Raw genomic sequence first — 20,947 nt, 5'->3', positions numbered from 1 at the left:
AATGAAAGTGCAATATGCTTAAAGGGAAAATTCACCCAAAATGAAAAATCTGTCATTAATTACTCACCCTCATGTTGTTCAAAACCCGTAAGACCTTCGTTCATCTTCAGAACACAGATGAAGATATTTTTAATGAAATCTGAGATTTTTCTCTCCCTCCATTGACAGGTAAGACATCATTAAAGAGATCCATGTGACTCCAGTGGCTTAACCTCAATTTTAGAAAGCGATGCGAGTGCTTTGTTTGTGCAAAAAATATAATTGACCACTTTATTAACAAAATATGAATCTCCAACACGTGTTCACAAGAGCACCACGGCGTATGCATGAGCAGGCGTTGTTGCATGAGCGCGTATTGGAGATAATATTTTGTTAATGAAGTGGTAAATTGCATATGGACCATTTGTCACTATCACAGATACAATAGGGCTCATCATATAGCATATGAAACACCCTAATGCACATCTTTGAATGTGTTTTGCATTTGGTATCAGCTTAAAACTTTTATGTCAAGCAGACATTAAAAGACTTTCATATTTGTTTTGTTTTGTTTTGTTTAATAGAACACAATAACTTACAAAATCACGGCAACAGGGCCCTTCACAAATGAAATTTATTTCTTCATTATGCACTTGTCTTGAGAGGAAAAAAATAAGTCTTTATGTACTATAGCACACAATATAACACTAAATATAGAGTGACAAATGTTATATGGTCCACTTAGTAAATAAGATAATAGTAAAAACATACCAGGAGAAATTCACAACTTCTCTTTTTGCTAAACGTTTCCTTTAAAAAAAATCGTTTGCACAAAAAAATTAAGGCTGAATGAAAATGAAATTGAAAGATATTTTCCTATTATATCCACTGAATAGTTGAAATCGAATGGTAAATTAAGAACCAATGGCCATGTTTTCTTTTTAAGTACAAAGTCTTGTTGTATAACATTTACACCTTGAAAGAATCAAATTTGCAGGTTCAGAGCACATACAATATGTTGGTTTGTGCCTTGAATTGTTCAGTCATAAATAAGCTTTTCATGCCATCCATTCATTTGTTAAAAAGTGTGCTGTAATGACCCAGAAGCACAACCAGTTTAGACACCTGACATCCTCAACACCTTCATATTGAACTGGAGATCACAAGGCGTCATGGATTTATCTCTAACTGTGAATCTAACAGAATAATCTTGACCAGGCCAATAAGCATTATTATAAAACTGACACAACCTGAATAACATGAAGATCAAAAAGGGATTTAAATAAAGGAGGTGAACAGACCAGTGAGCAAGTCATACTGAGTTGTATCAGTGCTGCTCACAGCTGTGCACAGTAAGTCCAGGTGCAGAGCTCATCCCTTTATTCATGCAAACGTTACTATCACAGCCACTACAATCAAACAGGCCAAATATAGACTCTTCATAAACTACTCATTTAAAACAGTATGTACACAATAATACACAATATGGATGTTAAAAGGCTAATTTTGGTATAACCCCACATTTCCATTCCAGATTTTTCAGAGACATGTATTTCTGCAAAAATTAACCTTGCAAATTGAGCAAAGTTATTTTTTTTAAATTTATTATTCACTTATAGAGTGCAACAGCTGGGTTCCGGAAGTAAAAATCCCATTCATTTTTTTCAATAGAGGAATTCATTTTGAACAAATTCATAAAACTTTGAAGGCAGACTTACTGTGAGCTACGAGGTGTTCATCGATGATATGTTTTTGTGGAAACAATCAGCCTGCATGATTTCAGCGTATTTTTTAAAATAATCATGTCTGACCGTGAAATTCCTGGTGAAAAACTACATTTCCTAGGATTCTGCAAAGCAATCTCCACCAATCAGAGATTCTGAAAAAGCAAATCATGCCAAAACAACTTTCTTATGCCTGGCCACTCCCATGAAGCGCTGCGAATGACGTGATGGAGTCAGTGTCTCTAAGCTCTTAAACTAATTATACGTTATGTGAGTTACGTAATCAAACTACTTTTTTCAAGTAACGAGTAAAGTAACTCATTACTTTTAAATTTACAGAAACATATCGGAGTTCATTTTTCAAATAAGTTACGCAGTTTACTTTGTTTTCCATTGACAGCTCTCCTGTCCTCATGTTGAGTAAAATGGTGAGTAAGTGCAGAGGCGTTGTGTGCGCTGTGTGAACATGATTAGTATTGTAGTTCTAGACTAAATGTGAGCAATTTACTCATCTCACATGCACAAACACAGATTCACTATGCCTTAATGAATAAAAACAGTAAAATGCAAGCTATTAAAAAGCTGCAATAATTAAAATGTTAAATATTTATGTATTTAATCTCACTTTATTAATCAATTTCTTTGCTGTTGACCTTTGATGATCCAATTCAACCATACTAATAAGCAAAAATGACTTTAGTTAAACATCACATTTGTGTTTACTTTAAATTTTTTTATTTTATAGCTGAAGTAAGAGTGTCGAACTTTTATTCTCTTGAGTCATTTAACTTTTGGTGTGAAAGGGCCTTTACATTTGGCAAAAATAGAACTTTTGTTATTATAAAAAACATAAAACCAAGTTCAGCACAGGTGTGAAAAAGTAACGCAACATATTACTTTCCATAAAAAGTACTAAGTAATGCAATTAGTTACCTTTTTTAAGGAGTAACGCAATATTGTACCGCATTTAAACTTTGTACCGCTTAACTTTTCCCAACACTGATTACACATATGCATATTTTGCAATAAACGTATTAACAAATACTTTTTTTTAAATCCCTATGGAAAACTAGGAAAAATACTTCTGGAACCAGTGCTGCTGAAAAAGTGGGCGGGCACTAATGCCTGCTATATTCGTCATCATGCATGGCAATGGGGTCAGACTGCTCAGTGTAAAACCATTATTTCATGTATAATGAAATAATTTTATACAAACGCAATTGCCGCCATCTTGAGTCTTAGCTGCCAATTTGTGAAGTCTGTGTTAATATAGTACTGTAATATTGTTCGCCTTGTTGCAAGGTCAATTGATTTGTACATTGCCATGGACTACTTTTTGTTAGCGGAAGCTTTAAGACAATAAGCAGATAAAATGATCAAATAATTAACTCCACATATTTATTTACTTATTCACGTCTGCGTCCTGATCACCTTGTTGGGGTTTATTTGGTAATAATTACAAGCTGACTGTACATTATCCCTTACATAGCTACTGCAACTCTCAAATTAAACAATGTAGACATGCACGACAAGAAGCCCAATGTATTTCACATCTACAATAATGTATCAGATCTGTCCGGAAAAAAACTGAAAGACTGAAATCACTGGCATGTAAGTCACTCTTGACTCCAAGCTAGATAGTAGTCTCAGGTGCGGTTCTAGATATTGGCTCATGCTCTGTGTCTCGCTTTCCATTCTGTCCATTGGCATGCTGAGGTCCTTTGGAATGCGTCCCACTGGGGAACAGCGAAGCCATCCTGTTAGATTCGCAGGGACTCGTCACCCTAGAGCTGGATCTCATCATACCAGGAAAAGGGCTCCCAGATAGGGAGGAAGAGGAAGATGAGGTACAGGGAACCCAGCCTGGAAGAAGGCCTGATGCTGGACGAGAGCCCACAACTCTGCTGAATAATGTTGGGCTGGGGTGCGTTGGGGCCAGGGTCTGCTGACTACCATTCATGCAAATGGAGCTGGTGTCTGTGTAGACCTGCATGGCCGAGCCCGTCTGGACGCGGTAGTTGTACGCCCTCCAGCCCTGTTGCTTCCTCTGCTGACACTGGCACCTGAGGATCCGAATGAAGGCCTGCTTGAACTCACGGCTGTAACAGGGGTAAATAATGGGGTTCAGGCAGCTGTTGAAGTAGCCCAGCCAGAATATCACTTTGAAGAATGTTTCAGGAGGTCGTAAACTGGTCTTAAATGACCCTACAAATAGAGGAAACGAGAGGTCATTTCATTGTGAACAATCTGCATGCGTAGACTTTTTTCATCTGTCACCAATAGATGGCAGACATTACCAACTCGCACGTATCTGCAGAAACACAACTAGAATCTTTCATCCTTCACATTCAAGGTTAAATCAGCAGTGTTACCTTAAAGAACTTGAAGAATCAAAACCATCAAGATCTTTTTTGTTAATCTTTTAATCTTCTTGACAATATATATATCCGCAATTCTCATCACCACATAGAAAATGAAGGGTAGGAAATCGTCATTAAAATGGTCAATAAAATGTCACAATGGCAAATCTATATACATACTGTACAAAAAGCTTAGGCATGTTGGTATTTTCACCCAAATGGTTTTAAGCCAGTTATTTATATATTTTGCTGTAGTGTGTGTCAGTAGGAAATATCAATTTACATTTCCAAACCATCATCTCACCATCATCGAGTCTGTCGGTGATTACATGAAGAAACCGTAAACTAAATCCAGAAGAACTGCAGCAAAGAAACATACCTGCAAAGCTACAGTACTGTGAAAAGTTTTAGGCACATGTGTAAAAATGCTGTAAAGTGAGGATGCTTTAAAAAAATATTGTAATAAAGAGATATTATTTATCAAATAACTTAATTTAACTAAATCAAATTAATATTTGGTGTGACCGCCCTTTGCAAAACAGCTTTTTTGCCAGGTACACTTGCACAGTTTTTCAGCTTTACAGGAAGGTTTCTTCAAGCGTCTTGGAGATGTTGCCACAGTTCTTCTGGATTTAGTCTGTCTCAGTTTCTTCATGTATTCACAGACAGACATGATGATGGTGAGATCAGATCTCTGTGTGGATCATACCGGCTGTTGTCAGACTCCTTGTGCATACAAAAATATCACTGGATTATTACAATTAATGGCAAAAGGAATGTTTGGAAATGTAAACTGATATTTCCTACTGACACACTACAGCAAAAGATAAAAATAACTGGCTTAAAACCATTTTTGGGGGTGAAATACTAACGTGCCTAAGATTTTTGCACATAAACAGTGTTACATTTTTTTATTAAGTATATAAATTTAGCAAAATATAATTCCTTATTTCTGTGTATTGATTTTGGGGTGGAATATAATCCATTTATGTTCTTGACTGGTTTCGTGAGATTAATATTTTTCCGGTCAGCCTCTAATTCAGCATTAATTCGGTCTCTGTTTAAAGGTAAAACCTGTCTATTTTTGGACACTCTCATCCTGCCATAAAGAGCATAATTTGAATAACCTGCTCTTCGCTGTGCACTCTGCAAGCTTTTATTAAAATGGTTATCTTAAGTTCTTAAATTCCAAAACCTCATAAGGAAGATTTATAGTGCTTTTACAAATTTACTCCAGCTTCAACTAACTATCTATTTAAAGCAACAACCAAAAAGTCTGGCACTTCTATAGGTGCCATTTTCAAAATTGAAATCTTTCTCGGGTTTCCATTCCCTCGCTCTCTAAAACATTAAATAAAAGGTCACACAGATCCATCATGCTTTTCCCAGACTCTGACTGTAGTTCATCTCTGCTAATGAATTTACTAACTCACTCTTCCCTGAGGGATTTACCACGTTTTCACTCTTCTGAAAATGCCTGATGTGCAGCCCGTAACCTTTTTTAGCTCAAGTCTCCTTCACTCTGGTCTGATCTTACTAATAAGACAAAATAAGTCAACAAGACATAACTCTGTTCAACTGAAAGTTTATATGTTTTATATTTTCAATAATTCCTCTGGCATTTTTTTTGCTCAGATGAACAGGACGCATGACTGAAGCGAGAGATGATCTGGTCTAATTTGCTATGGTATATCAGTACAAGTCAGAATGAGACTTGGGTTCATTACCACACTTCAAGAAGAGCCACAGGTGTGAAGCATTGCCCTCCAGTCAGCTTCTGTCTCTGCCAGTAAGTGAATTATTCCATTACGCTAAGATGTTCTCACCTCTTTCTTCTCTAAATCACATGTCACTCAGACATCTCTAATGCCAGAGCATCTATAAATTAAGACAATCTGCACTATAAGAAGTCAACAAACAATCTTACAGCAACCTTGTTTCTTTCTTTTCAGATCTGTTGTCCAGCTGGCATTTTGAGAAACCTCGCCGCACATGACAGGGTTGTTGGCTATTTACTTAATCCGCGATTAAATAAAGACTTTAGACATCATTGCCCAAAATAGTACCGCTTTGAGAAAAAACATCACTTGATGGATGTGGCCTGGTGGCAGAGTGGTCATTGATTTTTCAATGATCTGTATTCACTCTGAATTTAATCTGCCATTCAGGAAAGAAAACGTGTTATTCTGCATCATAAAAAAAAGTAAATTAATGTTTGCAGGCCTTTTAAGCTAAAGCAACACTTGGCAGAGTATTTGTGGAAATAAAGCATAATGAATATCATGATAAAAATGAGAATGTTAAAGGAAGTCAAACGTTGCCTGCGAACATTAGCATCATGACCAAATCTTGATGCAATGCAACCTTCTCATTTACCAGTTAACTCCAAAATTCATAACATGGCATATGAAAACAAAGGCAGCTCAAAGAAGGGAAGTTAACTCCTCAAGGCCAAACACATATTTGCCTTCAAAATATTTCCTTACTCATTTGCAGGAAAAACATATCGGCCCATCTGCTAATATGACCCTTTAGAAGGTCACTGGGAGTTGAACTTACAGGTCATGAAGTGAATCTAGGAGGGTGATTAAATTTTGACCAGATTTTTCTGTGGTGGGAATGGTACCTCTTCTATATTCCCACACCTCATCAGAAAATTCTGGGTTAAGATAGGGAGTGAGCCTGGGAATGAGAAAGCTCTGAAGACATTGGCATCTCCAGTGCATTCCACCAGGAGACCTCAGCAAGCTTCAGGGACCAGCTCTGTAGTAACTCATCCATTGCTAAATGAAATGACCACACATCAGGTTCAAATGACAGACGTTGCTTTCAATTCAAACCAGCGCACGAGTCAAGGCTTCATTGTCAGTGATTAGAATATATTGCAAAAGAAAAAAATAAAGTGAGGTCATATGTTATGTCCTTGCAATTAACCTTCTGCATCTGTTCCACTGGATCTCGTCCACCACAGAACTCAACACTATTCTTTTCCGTGAGTAAACAGTATTGAACTTTAACAGTTTAAGACATTTTGGACTGAGAGGTCTGAGATGGCTACCACAAACAGAACCTGAATTAACAAATGAAACGTTTGAGTTAGAGACGTGTAGTTTTTCCTGGCAACAGGATCACATTCTAAAGTGTCAGAAGTGGCACAATCTTGACATTCAATCTGTAAAATTACTGCCTATGATTATTTTAAATCACGGCAATAGCAATGTGACTGTGCAACCGTTCATTCAACTGCGTATAATACCCTTGCATGTTTTATTAGTAACTACTAAACCAAAATAAACTATAAGTATATCATTTAAAATACAATATAGCATGCTATTTTACATCATATATGGTATCTTGCAATGCATGGAGCAAAACCAGCAAAGTGCCACAATAAAAGAGAAAGATAGGCCTAAATGATACCCTAAAAATATTTACATAATCCATATTCCCTTTCTAAAAGTGTGAAAATGCGCAATACATCTACATGACATGGTTCTACAGCCGACAAGAATATTTTGCATGCATTCAACTGTTAATAATCCACCTCAGGAACGGCTGTAATTGGCGATAAATTCCATTGAAGACACACGCTGTTACAAATATTTATAAAAATCGAATTATTGTGGTAATGTCACATGGGTTTGTCTCTCATTTGTCGAACAAGGTTGAACTTTATCTTTTATCAAACACTAATGAAATAATGGGGCAGACTGTCTCTAATCGTACGTCCTGGACTCCTTTATGCAACAACAATAATACTTTGTTTGAAATATATGTGTGCATGAAATATATGTGATGCAAGTGTGGTTCTGTGTTTAGAAATATAATTAGGATGAATATGATTTAAATGTGGAACAGATCATGAGCTTAAGTTTATAGCCAAGTTATATGTTTGCTGCAATTTATAAACTACAAATCTGATTTCTAGTAGGGCCCACAAGACCTTGATCAGGCTGGTAGACCACATTAGCCCACCAAAAAACATGTTCTGAAAACACTGTTTTCAAACAGGGAGAGAGAATTTTTATAGACAAAAAATTCTACTTTTTTTTGCATATAAAGTGCATCAAACATATAGGCCTTTGCTATAAACCTAAAACCATTGTTTGACTTGTACTGATCTGTCTTAAATACAGTTTAAAGTTTAAGTTAAGTTTAAAACAGTGCCTGTTATTTTCACATTTAAATTGTATTAAATATTGTTTTGTTACATTTACATGCAAGGAGGGCCATAGCACCACAGAACCACAAGTGAAACATTTTAAAGGGATAGTTCACCCAAAAAAAATAACATTCTGTCATCATTTACTCACTCTCAAGTTGTTCCAAAGCTGTATGAGTTTCACAAAAGAAGATATTTTAAAGAATGTTGATAACCAGACAGTTGACGTTACACTGAAAAAAAATTGGAGTAGGATTTACTTGAAAAAAGCTATAGGCAACTTTTTTCACTCAGAAAATGCTAGTAAATTTACAAAGATTTGCCAAGTAAAAACCTAAATATATTTATCAGTAGCTTTAATTAGAAATCTTTAAGTTAAATTTACTTGGAATATGGAATTAAGTAAACTTTACTTAACCTAGTTAAGTGAAAGTAACAAAGAAAATAAGTAATTTTAACTTGGCTAGTAAAAGGTTGATTATTATCGATTTAGTTGAAATTTCCTTTGCATTATATTTCACTCAAACAATAATATTGAATTATACCAGTCATTTATAGTAAGTGCTTTACTTAGAATATTTAAGTAATATATACTACATCATGTCAGATGTTAAGCATCATGTGAACGCAGAGACCTCAATACTTGGTAGACAATACACAATGACGGTAACATTTGATGGATCGTTTTTGTGTTTGAATGTGTCATTTTGAGTAGAAAATTTACTCGAAATGTCACAAAATGGCAAGTTACTAATCCTGACAACAAAAGCAATGATAAAACAGTGTAAATACAGCTGGAAACCAGTGAAAAATGAACCTCATTAATTATTCAAGGTCCAGTGCATGATGGGAACCCCAGTATCAGAAAAGTTGAGTAATTTTTACTTAATTTTATTGAGTTGATATTTACGCTTTCATTTCTACTCGCTTGAATTAAGTACTGATATAGTTTTTTTAATTCTTGCCTGAACTAACTTTTTCATGTAAATTACATTGTTGTTTTTTTCAGTAGTATTTACTTCACCAAAAAATCCTTTTTTTACAGTGTAGCCATTACTTTCATGTAAAAAATAAATAAATAAAAAATAAAACACTATGGAAGTCAATGGCTATCGTCAACTGACCTGGTTAACCAACATTCTTCAAAATGTCTCCTTATTAGTTCAACAGAAGAAAGAAACTCATACAGGTTTGGAACAACTTAAGCGTGAGGAAATAATGAAAGAATGTTTGGGTGAACTATCCCTTTAACTGAAATGTTTAATTTGTTGACAATGAATTTGTGAAGATGGTGTGTGAGGGTGTAATTATACTTAAAGGTTTGTCTTTTGATTTTTGGTTGAGGGTTTATAAAACATACGTACCGATAGGTAGTGCGAGGAAAAATGGTAACCAGCACAGAATGAACATGCCCACTACAACACCAAGCGTTTTAGCAGCTTTCTTTTCTCTGGAAAACTTAAGTAATTTGACTGTCAGCGAGCTCCTCAAGTGGCCTTTGCTGCAGTCATCCTGCGTCTGAGAGCCTTTATAATGGATCCGGAGCGTCAGCTCATTAGAGTCCATGTGCTCCTTCATCACTCCGGCCTCGAGATTTTTCGTGGTTCTTTTGGCAACTATATACACGCGAAAGTACATGACCAGAATAACCGCTAAAGGGATGTAGAAGGAGCCCAGCGAGGAGAAGAGCGCGTAAAACGGCTCCTCTGTGATGAGGCACACAGTGTCATCCTCTGAAGGAGGCTCTTTCCACCCGAGCAGAGGTCCTATGGAGATGACAAAGGCAAGAACCCAAACACCCAGCATGGCCAAGAGCGCCCTTTTCTCAGTCACAATGCTCGGGTACTGCAGTGGGTAACGCACCCCGATGTAACGGTCTATGGAGATTACGCACAGGCTCATGATGGATGCGGTGCAGCACAACACATCCACCGCAGCCCAAATGTCACAGAAGATCCTCCCGAATACCCAGTAGTTAAGAATTTCACGCGTGGCAGACACCGGCAGGACAGTTGTGCTCAGCAACAGGTCTGCAATGGCTAAATTGATGATGAAGTAGTTGGTTGGGATGCGCAGGTGCCTGTTGCACACTACGGAGAGAATAACGAGAATGTTGCCCACGATAGCAAACACAATAAAAGCGCCCAGAACCATGCCCAGTGGAAGCGCGCGGCTGAGGCTGAACGAGCTCGGCTCGGTCCCGTTTCCCGCGGAGCTCGAATTGTCGGACAGTTCGGAGGAAGCATTGCTCAAGAAGTTCACGGAATGATCTGTATCAGAACTCATCTTGCCTCTGCAGTACCTCCATACCAAAGTAAGAGCAGTTTTCACCTTCAAATGCGCAAATTGTTATTTCTGTATTCCAGAAAAAAAGGATCAGACATGAAAATTACCAATTCAAAGGATCCGGTTCTGTTGCGCAACAAGCGTGCAATAGGAAAAGTCCATAATAGTAAAGGTTGTAGAAAGTCCAGTTGAAGATGTGCGTGTCCACAAACTTGGTTGGCTGAGTTCTCCGCAGTGTCTCTCCCGGTGTTCCCGCACTGCTTCTGACCACTCCTGCATTCACCACCAAACCCCCTCCCCTGTGGAGACTACAGACCTGGCAAAGAGGTACATCTTCACGGCATATTAACCTGTACACATATGGCAAGCCGTTGTAACCTTCATTCCTTAAAACCTTTACTAGTATCTATTTTATGTTACCAATACTTGTTTTTACTAAGTAATCCAGTAGAGTCTTTTCAGTTTCATTAACTAAATTTTTTTATTAGTCATTTAGTCATACTTATTCCTTTGCTAATCATATGTGCCAGTCATATGTTGGGGAAAGTTACTTTTAAAGGTAATGCATTACAATAAATTAAATAAAGAAATACAATTAAATAAAGAAATAAATTAAAGTTACCTTCAAAGATAATGCATTACAATATTGCTATACTCCCTAAAAAGTTACTTAGTTACTTTTTATGGAAAGTAGTGCATTACATTACTTTCCCTTTACTTTTTCTAACCTGGGCTGGGCTTGTTTGTTTGTTTGTTTGTTTTTCAAATGAAGGTCAGCAGCAAATACATTGGTTAATAAAGTGAGATTAAAAAGAGTAATTATATATGCATTATTTAATAGTTATTGCAGGTTTGCATAATATTTTATGCATTTTACTGTTTAATTCGTTTTTCGGAATACTGAATCTTTTTGTGCAAGTGAGAGTAAATACATGCTCACATTTAGTCTAGTACCAAAATGAAAAACCAACATATTTACACTTACTCCCGATTTCTCTCAACGTGAGGATAGGGGAGCTGTCAGTAAATTAATGGGAAAACAATGTAATTTGCATTACTTATTTGAAAAGCGAATTCTTTATTTTGTTGTAAATCTAAAAGAAATGTATTACTTTACAAAAAGTAATCTGATTACATAACTCACGTTACTTAATGTGTTACCCCAACTCTGGTGCTATTAAATTCTATGGTGTAGATGTTGAAAGCCAAAATACGTTGACATTTTGATAGATAGACAAAGTGTTGCTGGATCCCTCTTTATCTTCCAGTTGACTCATTTCCAGCTTTACTTTTACTAATAACTATTCAAACTTCGATTTTCCTGTAGAATTAATTGAATAGACTAGCTCCTGTTTATTTACTATTTATTAGACAAATCACTGTAAAAAATTGTATGATCAATAATTTATGACAACATGGGTTTTTACATTGCTTTAACTTAAAATAAGTTAAGCAATTTTGAACCTTTTTTATAAGTTATAGAAGATTCAACTATTTTTTTTTTTATTGAGTTTAATGTAATTTAAGTTGAAATGGCTTAAACATCCAAGTTGATTGTACTTAAAAAATTAAGGCATCAACTTTTTTTTTTACAGTGTGGCATTATAATTGCTATTTACATTTTCACTTGTATTTACAAATGGCGATTAAAATCAAATCATTTGTAACTATTGAGAAAAGGAAAGTTGCTGGTTACAATAAATGGTTACAATAAAGTCTAATGGCAAAACTGTGTGATCTGTGGAGTAGTTAGGCCTACTTTTCAGTACTAAGACAGTGACTAATGATAAATCTAAAAGATCACTACTGAAGTAAGTAATATCTAGTAAGCAGTGAAAAAATACTTCACTACTGTATTACTTGCTAGAAGGTAAAATATACTAGTTAGTTTTAAAGAACAAATGTCACAACAGCTTGTCATATTACACCTATTTTGTCGTCATGGTGACACATGCAAATTATAATAAAGGGGTCACTAAAGGCCCCACAGCGTGCTGTCAGGTAATGTAATGCAATGTCAACAGGATAGCATGCCAACGCATACCAACCGCTCTATTCTTAGGATCATTCGCGATTTAAAATATGGAAAACTTGCAAACAATATCAAGGTTGTTGATGCGTGATGCTATCTAGGTACAAATTTAAGTCTCAAGGACTTACTGTGCAGATATACAATACCAAAAATGTCACACATGCCACTTGTCCACAAGTTTGGCATAATGGCACAAAAAAAAAAAAAAAAAAAGACATTCAATTTAATGTCCTAGAACACATTTTCATGTGTCTGGTCCTACGCAAATGAACTGCAGAGAGCACAAAGTCATTCACTGGCAAATGCCGCCTGGCTGTGCCATCTTTAAAGACTGCCATGAGTGTCCAAATATTCCCGCAAATCATCTGTAATTTTATAAACTAGCCACTAACTCAATCTCTTTGCAAATGCCAGCCAAACAGGAATATACTTTGACAGTGATGAAGCACTTAATGGCTTGTGCCAAAAAACAAAAACAGAAAACAGATAACTCAAACAGATGGATGAAAACCCCTGAAAGTCAACTAATTTATACTGAAATCAAAGTAAATTACATCTAGCAGGAGTTGTGAAAGAGGAAACAAGCCTTCTGTTATGCAGGAATATCCTTGTTGTGAAGAAATTAAATAAGCCTTTTCATTAAAAATTCAGAGCACAGACTCTGAGAGAGTTCGCAGTGACATAAAAGTGAGCCCAAACCTTAAGGATAGTTCATTACAAAATGAAATAGACACAGTCCCAAACTGCACTCTTCCCAGAGGCTAATGGGAAACAGCAGAGCATGTGACGTGAAGGGGAAAGTTATATCCTTTGTGGATGGGTCGGTAGGCGATGGCACCAAATGTATGGCTGATGCATTTCTACCCAGACGTAAGTGCTGAGCTCAGGAAAAACACAGGCCAGGCCGCTGTGTGACCACTGCAGTAAATACACACATGCACACATACCCCACAGCACTGTATAGCTCTTGAAAACCATCCAACTATTAGCTCAAACGCACGCCAAGTGAATTAAGGCGATTACATTTAATACCATCGCCGCTTTTGGTGATGAATGGCATAAGGTGATATGAAGTGAAAGGTGAGATTTGAAGGTAGGAAAATGCTGAGCTGTCAGCCAGACCACACTAAACTGCTCCAACTTTTCCCAGCAGAGCGGCGGCGGAAAGCGTCTGTCAAATGCCACAGCGACAGTATGTATACTCCATATCAGAGAGAAAGCATTTCTTTATGAGTAAATCTCATTATAGCCACAGTATATATGTTCTCATTCTTGAATAAAGAATTGCTTTTAAAATAATGAACCAAAGTAGCCTATTCATTGTTGTGAAGAGATAATGAAAAAGAAAAGAAAAGCTGGAGGTGTTTTGCAACGCAGTGCGCTTAATTAAGTGGGTATAATGAAGTATGGGAAGGAAGTGTAATTATTTGGCATCCTGTGAGTCCATAATTGCAGATGTCAAATAGTTGTTTTCATCTTCCATTAGGATGAAAAAATACCTTTGTCTATAAAATGGGAACTGATTTTGTTTCAGACCCAGATTTTAAATTGGACACGAAATTGAGGCCCAACAACGCCACACCAAAGACAAAAATGTCCTTAAATTCAAACACTTAAGTGTATTAATATTACATCTTAAATAATTAACTACAAAAGCTAAATAGAAAAATTGGTTTCTAAAATAAAAAGTAAAAAGTAAAAAACTATTTTACGAGTTGACGATTTTGTGTGAATTTGTATGATTTGATTCAAACAAAGCCATATGTTCTTTTTTTTTTTATAATAATAAATAAAAAAAGTCCACCCCTACACCTAACCCTCAATGGGGTGTGAATCGATTGTGTGAAAACGTATGAATAAGATTGCACAAATTCACCACCATTTTGCCAAAACGTTAAATTGTTATGCATAAAAAATTGTTGTTGTGGCGCAAAATATTTATTTTTAACAGAAGGTTGCGTGGAATTCAATGATTAAGATGTGTTACATTTATAAAGAGAAGTGAAGTATTTGAGGTATTTTAGTCCCAATCCAGGCACATGTAAAAAAAAATTATTAAAATAAAAACCTTCCCTGTGGCGACATTTCTGCAAAATGATATTTGCACATCTCGCAACACTTTCAAAGTCGATGGCCAGTGAGTGGTGATAAAAGCAGGTTTAGTTTTATCCAAAACAGATGAACATGAATCTGGCAAAAAAAAAATTATGTTGATTGTTGTACATATTGTGGCAGTTTGGACATTAAATGCCTGGTGAGTGGCTCTATAAAATAACGTAATGGTAATTACGACAAGCGCTGTAAGCGTTAGACCAATCACAACAGACTGGGCCATCTGACCAATCAGAGCAGAGCAGGCTCACGGAAAGGAGGGATTTAGAGAGACTGATTCAGCCGACGAGTCGTTTGAGAATCATTGAAAAATATGGTGATGTGCAATATATATTATGAGAAAATGAAAGTGTTTTTTTACCTTTGATGCATGTAAACCTGTTGTAGGAGTCCTCCAAAAACAAAACTAGGAACCTTAAAAAAAAGTATAATAGGCTATTATAAAAAAAGGATCTTCTCTATGGAATCGCTGGAAAAACCCTCTTTTAAAACCTTTTTTTGAAAACTTCAGATGCATAAACCACTAAGTCCATCTTACATTTTTTATTTTAAATGAGCATTTTTTTTATCAGGCGCCTATGTTTAGGTTCAGTAATTTCATTTAATGTCAATGAAAAGGTTATTAGTCAGTTATTGAAATGCCTTATTTTCAAAAATTGGTATTTAACAAATTTGACTGTCTTTTGCTGCAAAACCAGCTAAGTCCATGTGTGCTTGGACGAGACAAACAGTTGCAAAATCCCTCAAGATGCAGCTGGAAACGTTGCAAATGACGGAAGCAGAATTCAAAATGTAACAAAGAAAACAAGTCGCGAAATCCTGTCACGATTTTCTTTAGCCTCAGAACGGACAAAATTATGTTTCCTTTTGTCAGTGACTGAAACTACCACAGGTTCATCCATTTCATCATACTCATCCATGTTTCACGAATTTGTGCTTGAGATTTGGCTTGCTGTCTGCTATAAGAGGGGCTTAGAGAGGATTTACTACTCGAGCTCCGATTGCCCCCCTATTACATAGGCAAAAATATAGAAAAAGGAGGAGAAGGGGAGGAGGAGGAGGGATGCCGAAAGAACTAACAACGGGAAGTGGTAAGAGGCTGTTTCTATACCTTGGTATTAATTAGAAGATTAGATGGGTGTATTCCTCCCGAAATTATGTTTAATAACTTCACTTAGTTAAAAATCTCTTTAAACATGATAAAAAACTTGCAGCTCGACAATTGAAAGCCGGCTCATACGCACGCCATCATTCATCTTGAAATCATATGATTCGCCTTCTGATTGGTTCTGTGAACTTAGAGGCTTTTGCTGGCAAAGAGAAGTGGAGTTTAGAGGGTTCTGCCAACGAACCGGTAGTTCTGAATGGGCTGAGGCTGGGATTTAGCGGGTTTGAATGTATACTATGTGCGGAGAGCATTTGCTCAATTTCGTTATATCATTTTTGACGGAGGTATCTGCATCTGAAGAGTTCATTTTTAAGAGTGTATGTTGCAAAGTACACAGGGGTATTTTAGTCTAAGGTCTTAGTCTTAGGACTCCTATGAATGACTCAATATCTTACAAAATGCACCTGTTTTCATCTACATCAGTGCAATATATTGTTAGGCTGGTTAGTATGCTTTACCATCTTAGGAACACCAAAAACACAGATAGTGCCTGTCACACCCTTGAAATGTTTATTTAGGACTAAGTGCTGAAATAATTATTATGATCTTAAGAGCTTTTTCATCATGTATGAATTAGACAGCTGAGAAGGATGGTTATGATATTATGGTATCCATTAAGAGTTCAACATTAATCCCCCAGTCTTGTATGAAGGGCACAGACCATTATGGAATCCAAGCTTTTCTGAGCGACTCCTGTTATGGTAGCAAGGAAAACTAATCGTATTTCATCTGTCTGGACTGTGGCCAAGGGTACGAGACATTTAGCTGCAGAGTTGTGAGGGTTTTAGTGAGAAAGGCAAACAATATTATGCTCAAATACTGTGGCTTGGTATTCAGATTAATACAAAGGTTTGTTTAATCAAGTAAAAGTGATTGTAAGTTTTGTTTATCGCTATGAACTTCTTGCCGGTTTAAGTGATAAGGTTAAAATTGAATCATTGACAGTGAATTTCTCTTGAGCAGCCTAAAAACTCTGTGATGGAGATGATGATGCTAGACAGTTATGTAACTCAGAGTCACAATATAAAAATGTTTGCCTACATGTGTGGGAACTTTTGAATTTTGCTGCCACCCTACCATTTCAAAACCCTCCCTTCGACACACAAAGCAATTGTAAAATGACTGGTGTATAAATATACAGTAATATACAGTACATTCAGATGTATATTAATGATTCCCCAGAGGACCATACATTTACTAGAGGATCTACAGATGCCGTAAATGGTATTTTACTGCAATATACTATTGTTTGTCCTCATGTCTTATTCCCATGGCCTTTTTAAAACTGGCTTTTGAAATTTTTTATTGTATATTACACTTAAGATATTCACTACCAATCAAAAGTTTGGGGTCAGTAAACATTTTTGGTAACACTTTACAATAAGGTCTCATTTACTGACATCAGTTAATGCATTAACTAACATGACCTAACAATGAGCAATACATTTGTTACAGTACTTATTAATCTTTGTTAATGTTCCGTCGTTGTTTGTTCATGCTAGTTCACATTGGATTAACTAATGTTAGCAGATACAACTTTTGATTTTAATAATGTATTAGTAATGTTGAAATGAACAATACTTTTATAGCACTTAGTTAATGTTAATTTAAAAAAAAAAAAACATTATTCAGCAAGGATGCATTAATTTGAGAAATGTTGAAAAAGAAATTATAACAATATTAGAAAATATAACTGTTTGCACTGTATTTTGATTAAATAAAGGAAGCCTCGTCATTTTCCAGCATATCTTGTCTGTATGCTTTTATAATGCCTTTGGTCACATTGCTCTCTCAGCAGTCAAATATGTGGCAAATTTGTAAGATATATGCACATAACTGCAAAAATGATATTGCTCTTGACGGCTGTGGAATATTCGAATATGAGCATTATTTTAAAACACGTGTTTGGAAATATCACACAGTCTCAAAGGCAGAAGAGAAGAATGCCAAGAGTTTATCATGGGATACGAGCCATCAGTCCATGAGATTTATCTTAGTATTAATATCCTGGATGTTATGAGGATAGCATCTCTTACCTTTTCTTTTGTGCTTCACATATTAACACTGGAACACAAAGTACCAGACGTCGGTATAATTCGCCCATTGCAGGAAGTGGCTCCATTTGAATTCAGTAGTAGATATGAGATAGTTAGATATAGCGTGAAAATACAATCAAATGACTATCATATACCCAGACCCATTGTTGGTAATGTAACAAGCTTTATCTAAAAGTAATGCATAAAAATAGGTAAATTATCATAAACTGCAGAATTGGATTTCTAGGAAAAAGAAATTCACATAAATGTAGGCTACATATTGATGATTTTCTCCCTTTCCTGCATTTTAGAACCCTTTTCCTCTTCCCGCTTTGGGAAATGCACTTAATCTATCACTCTTTCCCCCAGATTTTAATGTGGGACAGAATGGAGAGATGCAAGATAGAGATGCGAGAAATTATACAAGGGTCATATTGCCCTGATAAAGGAAAAACTCCAGAAATGGAAGATCACAGTGAACTGTTACACACACATGAATACTAATTCTTTACACACATTTTAGAGCATTCACAGCAAAGGCAAAGAGTACTCTTAAAGATAAAATTAATGGAAAAGAGTCATCAGATCTGCATTGCATTATACATAATTACATAGCAGACACTTTTATCCAAAGTGACTTGCCTTGAAAATCACAAGCAATCACATGCAATTTCATGAGTAATCCAGAGTAAGCAGGAGCATGACTGGAAAAGTTGAGGAAAGAGGGGGGGGGGGGGGGGGGGGGGAAGGAGGTAAAAAGACATGCCTTTAATTAATATTAGATTTATATCTGCATATGAAAAATAAACGAGTAGGATGGTCATTTCTCAGTGCAGTCTATTGACATACTGCCATATTTATGTATTGGTGTCCACTGATGCATCTGTGTTCAATAAACAAGAGGGACCATGAGGCTCTTTGACTTGCTTTTAGATATTAAATATAGTGGCTTTATTGAATAGCATAAAATAAATACATAGCAGATAACTGTCAAAATTTGCAATAAAACACAAGATTTGAAGTATTTTCTTCATTGTTCAGGCTTCTTCTTCTAACTAATAAGACATTATTTTATATTGGTATAGCTCCTGGTGTGTTTTTCTTCCTACTATAATAACTTGAGACATCTGCAACATTACAATGATGTCCAAACACTAGATCCATTTTAAATAACTGTCGCCCTCGTAAATAATAATAACTAATATTTGCTTTCTGTTTACATATGACCTAACCCTTAGCCCTTTGTCCACATTTGCAGCAGCTGGTTTCGCAGTGCTGTCCTCCCTTGTGCTTTAAAACAGAGCTACAAAAATCAGGACAGCAGTCAAACTCTGGCTGCAGTTTATTATTGTTTGCTGTGTAGATGTTTCTTTAATTTATTTTTGGTTATTATTATGAATCGCAAGTTGTAATCACTTGTTAAAAATACTTCAATGTTTATGTCGCTGCTTGCTGTGGCTGAAACATTTTTTTAAAACTGTTAAATTCTCAAGTTGCATTTTAAAGTACAGTGAAAGAATGTACATCTGCATGTCATTTATATTTAATCCACAAATTCCCAGGTAATTTTGATAAATGTGTCCCGAGATAGAGCGTATGAAGTTTAAGTAACTTCAGTATATGATCCTTAGGGACCGAAGAAGATTCTCCATGCTTCCGAGTTTAAATGAGTTTTGCACATTTTCTCAGCTCCTGTGAGACTTTCTGGAAAAACAGCAGAATTTCCCAGTCTGAAAAGATGTGATTTCACAGTGATTTAGTGTTCTTTAGCATTTGTATTGCTCAGCAGGTCTCTGTTGTCACTAGACTGGAATGAATGACGCTGGATGTACGTTGGAGCTGGAGGGTCAGCGTTCATCTCCAGGAAATGTGGAGTCGAGTTTCGTCACAGCCTGACGTCAAAAAAATACAGTAATCTATCAAAATCAGAAAACTGCTAACAGCAGTGACCGAAACTTCCTGTCGCATCAAAAAATGTAATGCCTAAAAGACATTTCTGTAGCAAATTAGCTCTATGAAATATTAATAATCAATAATAACTGGTTATAATTGATTATGAATATTTGGATCAGTTAAAATAATTAACTTAATGTTGTAAATTAATATTACAATCAATTAACCTGTTTGTCCCATGAACACTCAGTGTCAATTGTTTATTAATTCTAAGAAATTTACATTTCCGGGGCATGGGAAATGTCTTTCTTACTTTATAGGACTACTAAGAGCAAGTAGTCAAGATCTATGATTAGAGACCCCAGATATGAACTTGAGACATGGACAACTTTACGTGTGACATGAACAAGATTTTATTAACAAGACTAAACACTTAAACTATAACAACGACTGAAACCTTTCCTGCTCTCTTGTCTCTTTTGGGGGGATGTTTCATTCCTAAGAGTGGGCTTTGAAGATTATTTGTTAAATGTAACAAATAGTTATGTGTCTGATTGTCTCAGTTGTTAAATTTTGATCCGAGACTGGGTCGGTGATCCTGAGGGTGGTCTCCTGTTACGCCCCCCAAACCGGGTACACTGAAGCCGAGTAGGAGGAATTCTGGTGTCAGTTTGATGATCACCTTTGATCAATCAACACCGATGAGCATCTCCTGATCGGCGACGACCTCAATGGCCATGTTGGGGCTGCGCGAGACCGGTACGAGCAGGCACACGGTGGACAAGGCTATGGGACGCGAAATGAAGGGGGCGGTCAAATTCTCAATTGCACAGAGGCCCACGATCTGGTCATTGCCAACACGTTTTTCAAGAAATGTGACTCCCATCTCGTCACTTATATCAGCGGTGGACGATTGACCCAGATTGATTATTGGCTTATACGACGGCGCGACTTCAAGCTAGTCATGGATGCCAAAGTGATTCCATCTGAAACAATTGCCTCCCAACACCGGCTACTAGCCACCATGCTGACATTTATGCCCAGCTCGACACGCCTGAAGGAGCCAACCGAATCTACAAAGTCCTTGCCCCACTGATTAATAAGATCATTGACAAGGGCACCACTCCCTCAACGTGGGCTGCCAGTGTTACGGCCCCAATCTGGAAAGGCAAAGGCGACGTCGGCGAATGCAACA

At 36.5% G+C, this 20,947-nt stretch overlaps 1 protein-coding gene across 1 annotated transcript; it reads right to left on the bottom strand.

The window, feature by feature from the left end:
* Positions 1-3,124: 3,124 nt before the first annotated feature.
* Positions 3,125-10,889, bottom strand: adra1ba (adrenoceptor alpha 1Ba). The gene is made up of 2 exons (XM_082140293.1): positions 9,590-10,889; positions 3,125-3,908 (listed from the first exon to the last, which is right to left on the bottom strand). Exons 1-2 carry the CDS (start codon positions 10,509-10,511, stop codon positions 3,337-3,339), a joined length of 1,494 nt encoding a protein of 497 aa, XP_081996419.1. The 5' UTR covers positions 10,512-10,889; the 3' UTR covers positions 3,125-3,336.
* Positions 10,890-20,947: the final 10,058 nt, after the last annotated feature.

This window comes from Leuciscus leuciscus (assembly GCF_965113295.1).
Source record: "Leuciscus leuciscus genome assembly, chromosome: 16".
Lineage (NCBI taxonomy): Eukaryota > Metazoa > Chordata > Actinopteri > Cypriniformes > Leuciscidae > Leuciscus > Leuciscus leuciscus.
The sequence above is the reverse complement of the archived record's forward strand: the minus strand, read 5'-3'. Positions and strand labels throughout refer to the sequence as shown.

What these genes read in the sequence shown, in the direction of transcription:
- adra1ba (XM_082140293.1), bottom strand. Translation starts at nt 10,511, where the DNA reads ATGAGTTCTGATACAGATCATTCCGTGAACTTCTTGAGCAATGCTTCC. An exon ending in TTTCCTCGCACTACCTATCG is followed by an intron (nt 3,909 to 9,589) that starts GTACGTATGTTT and finishes CTCTATTTGTAG; the next exon opens with GGTCATTTAAGACCAGTTTA.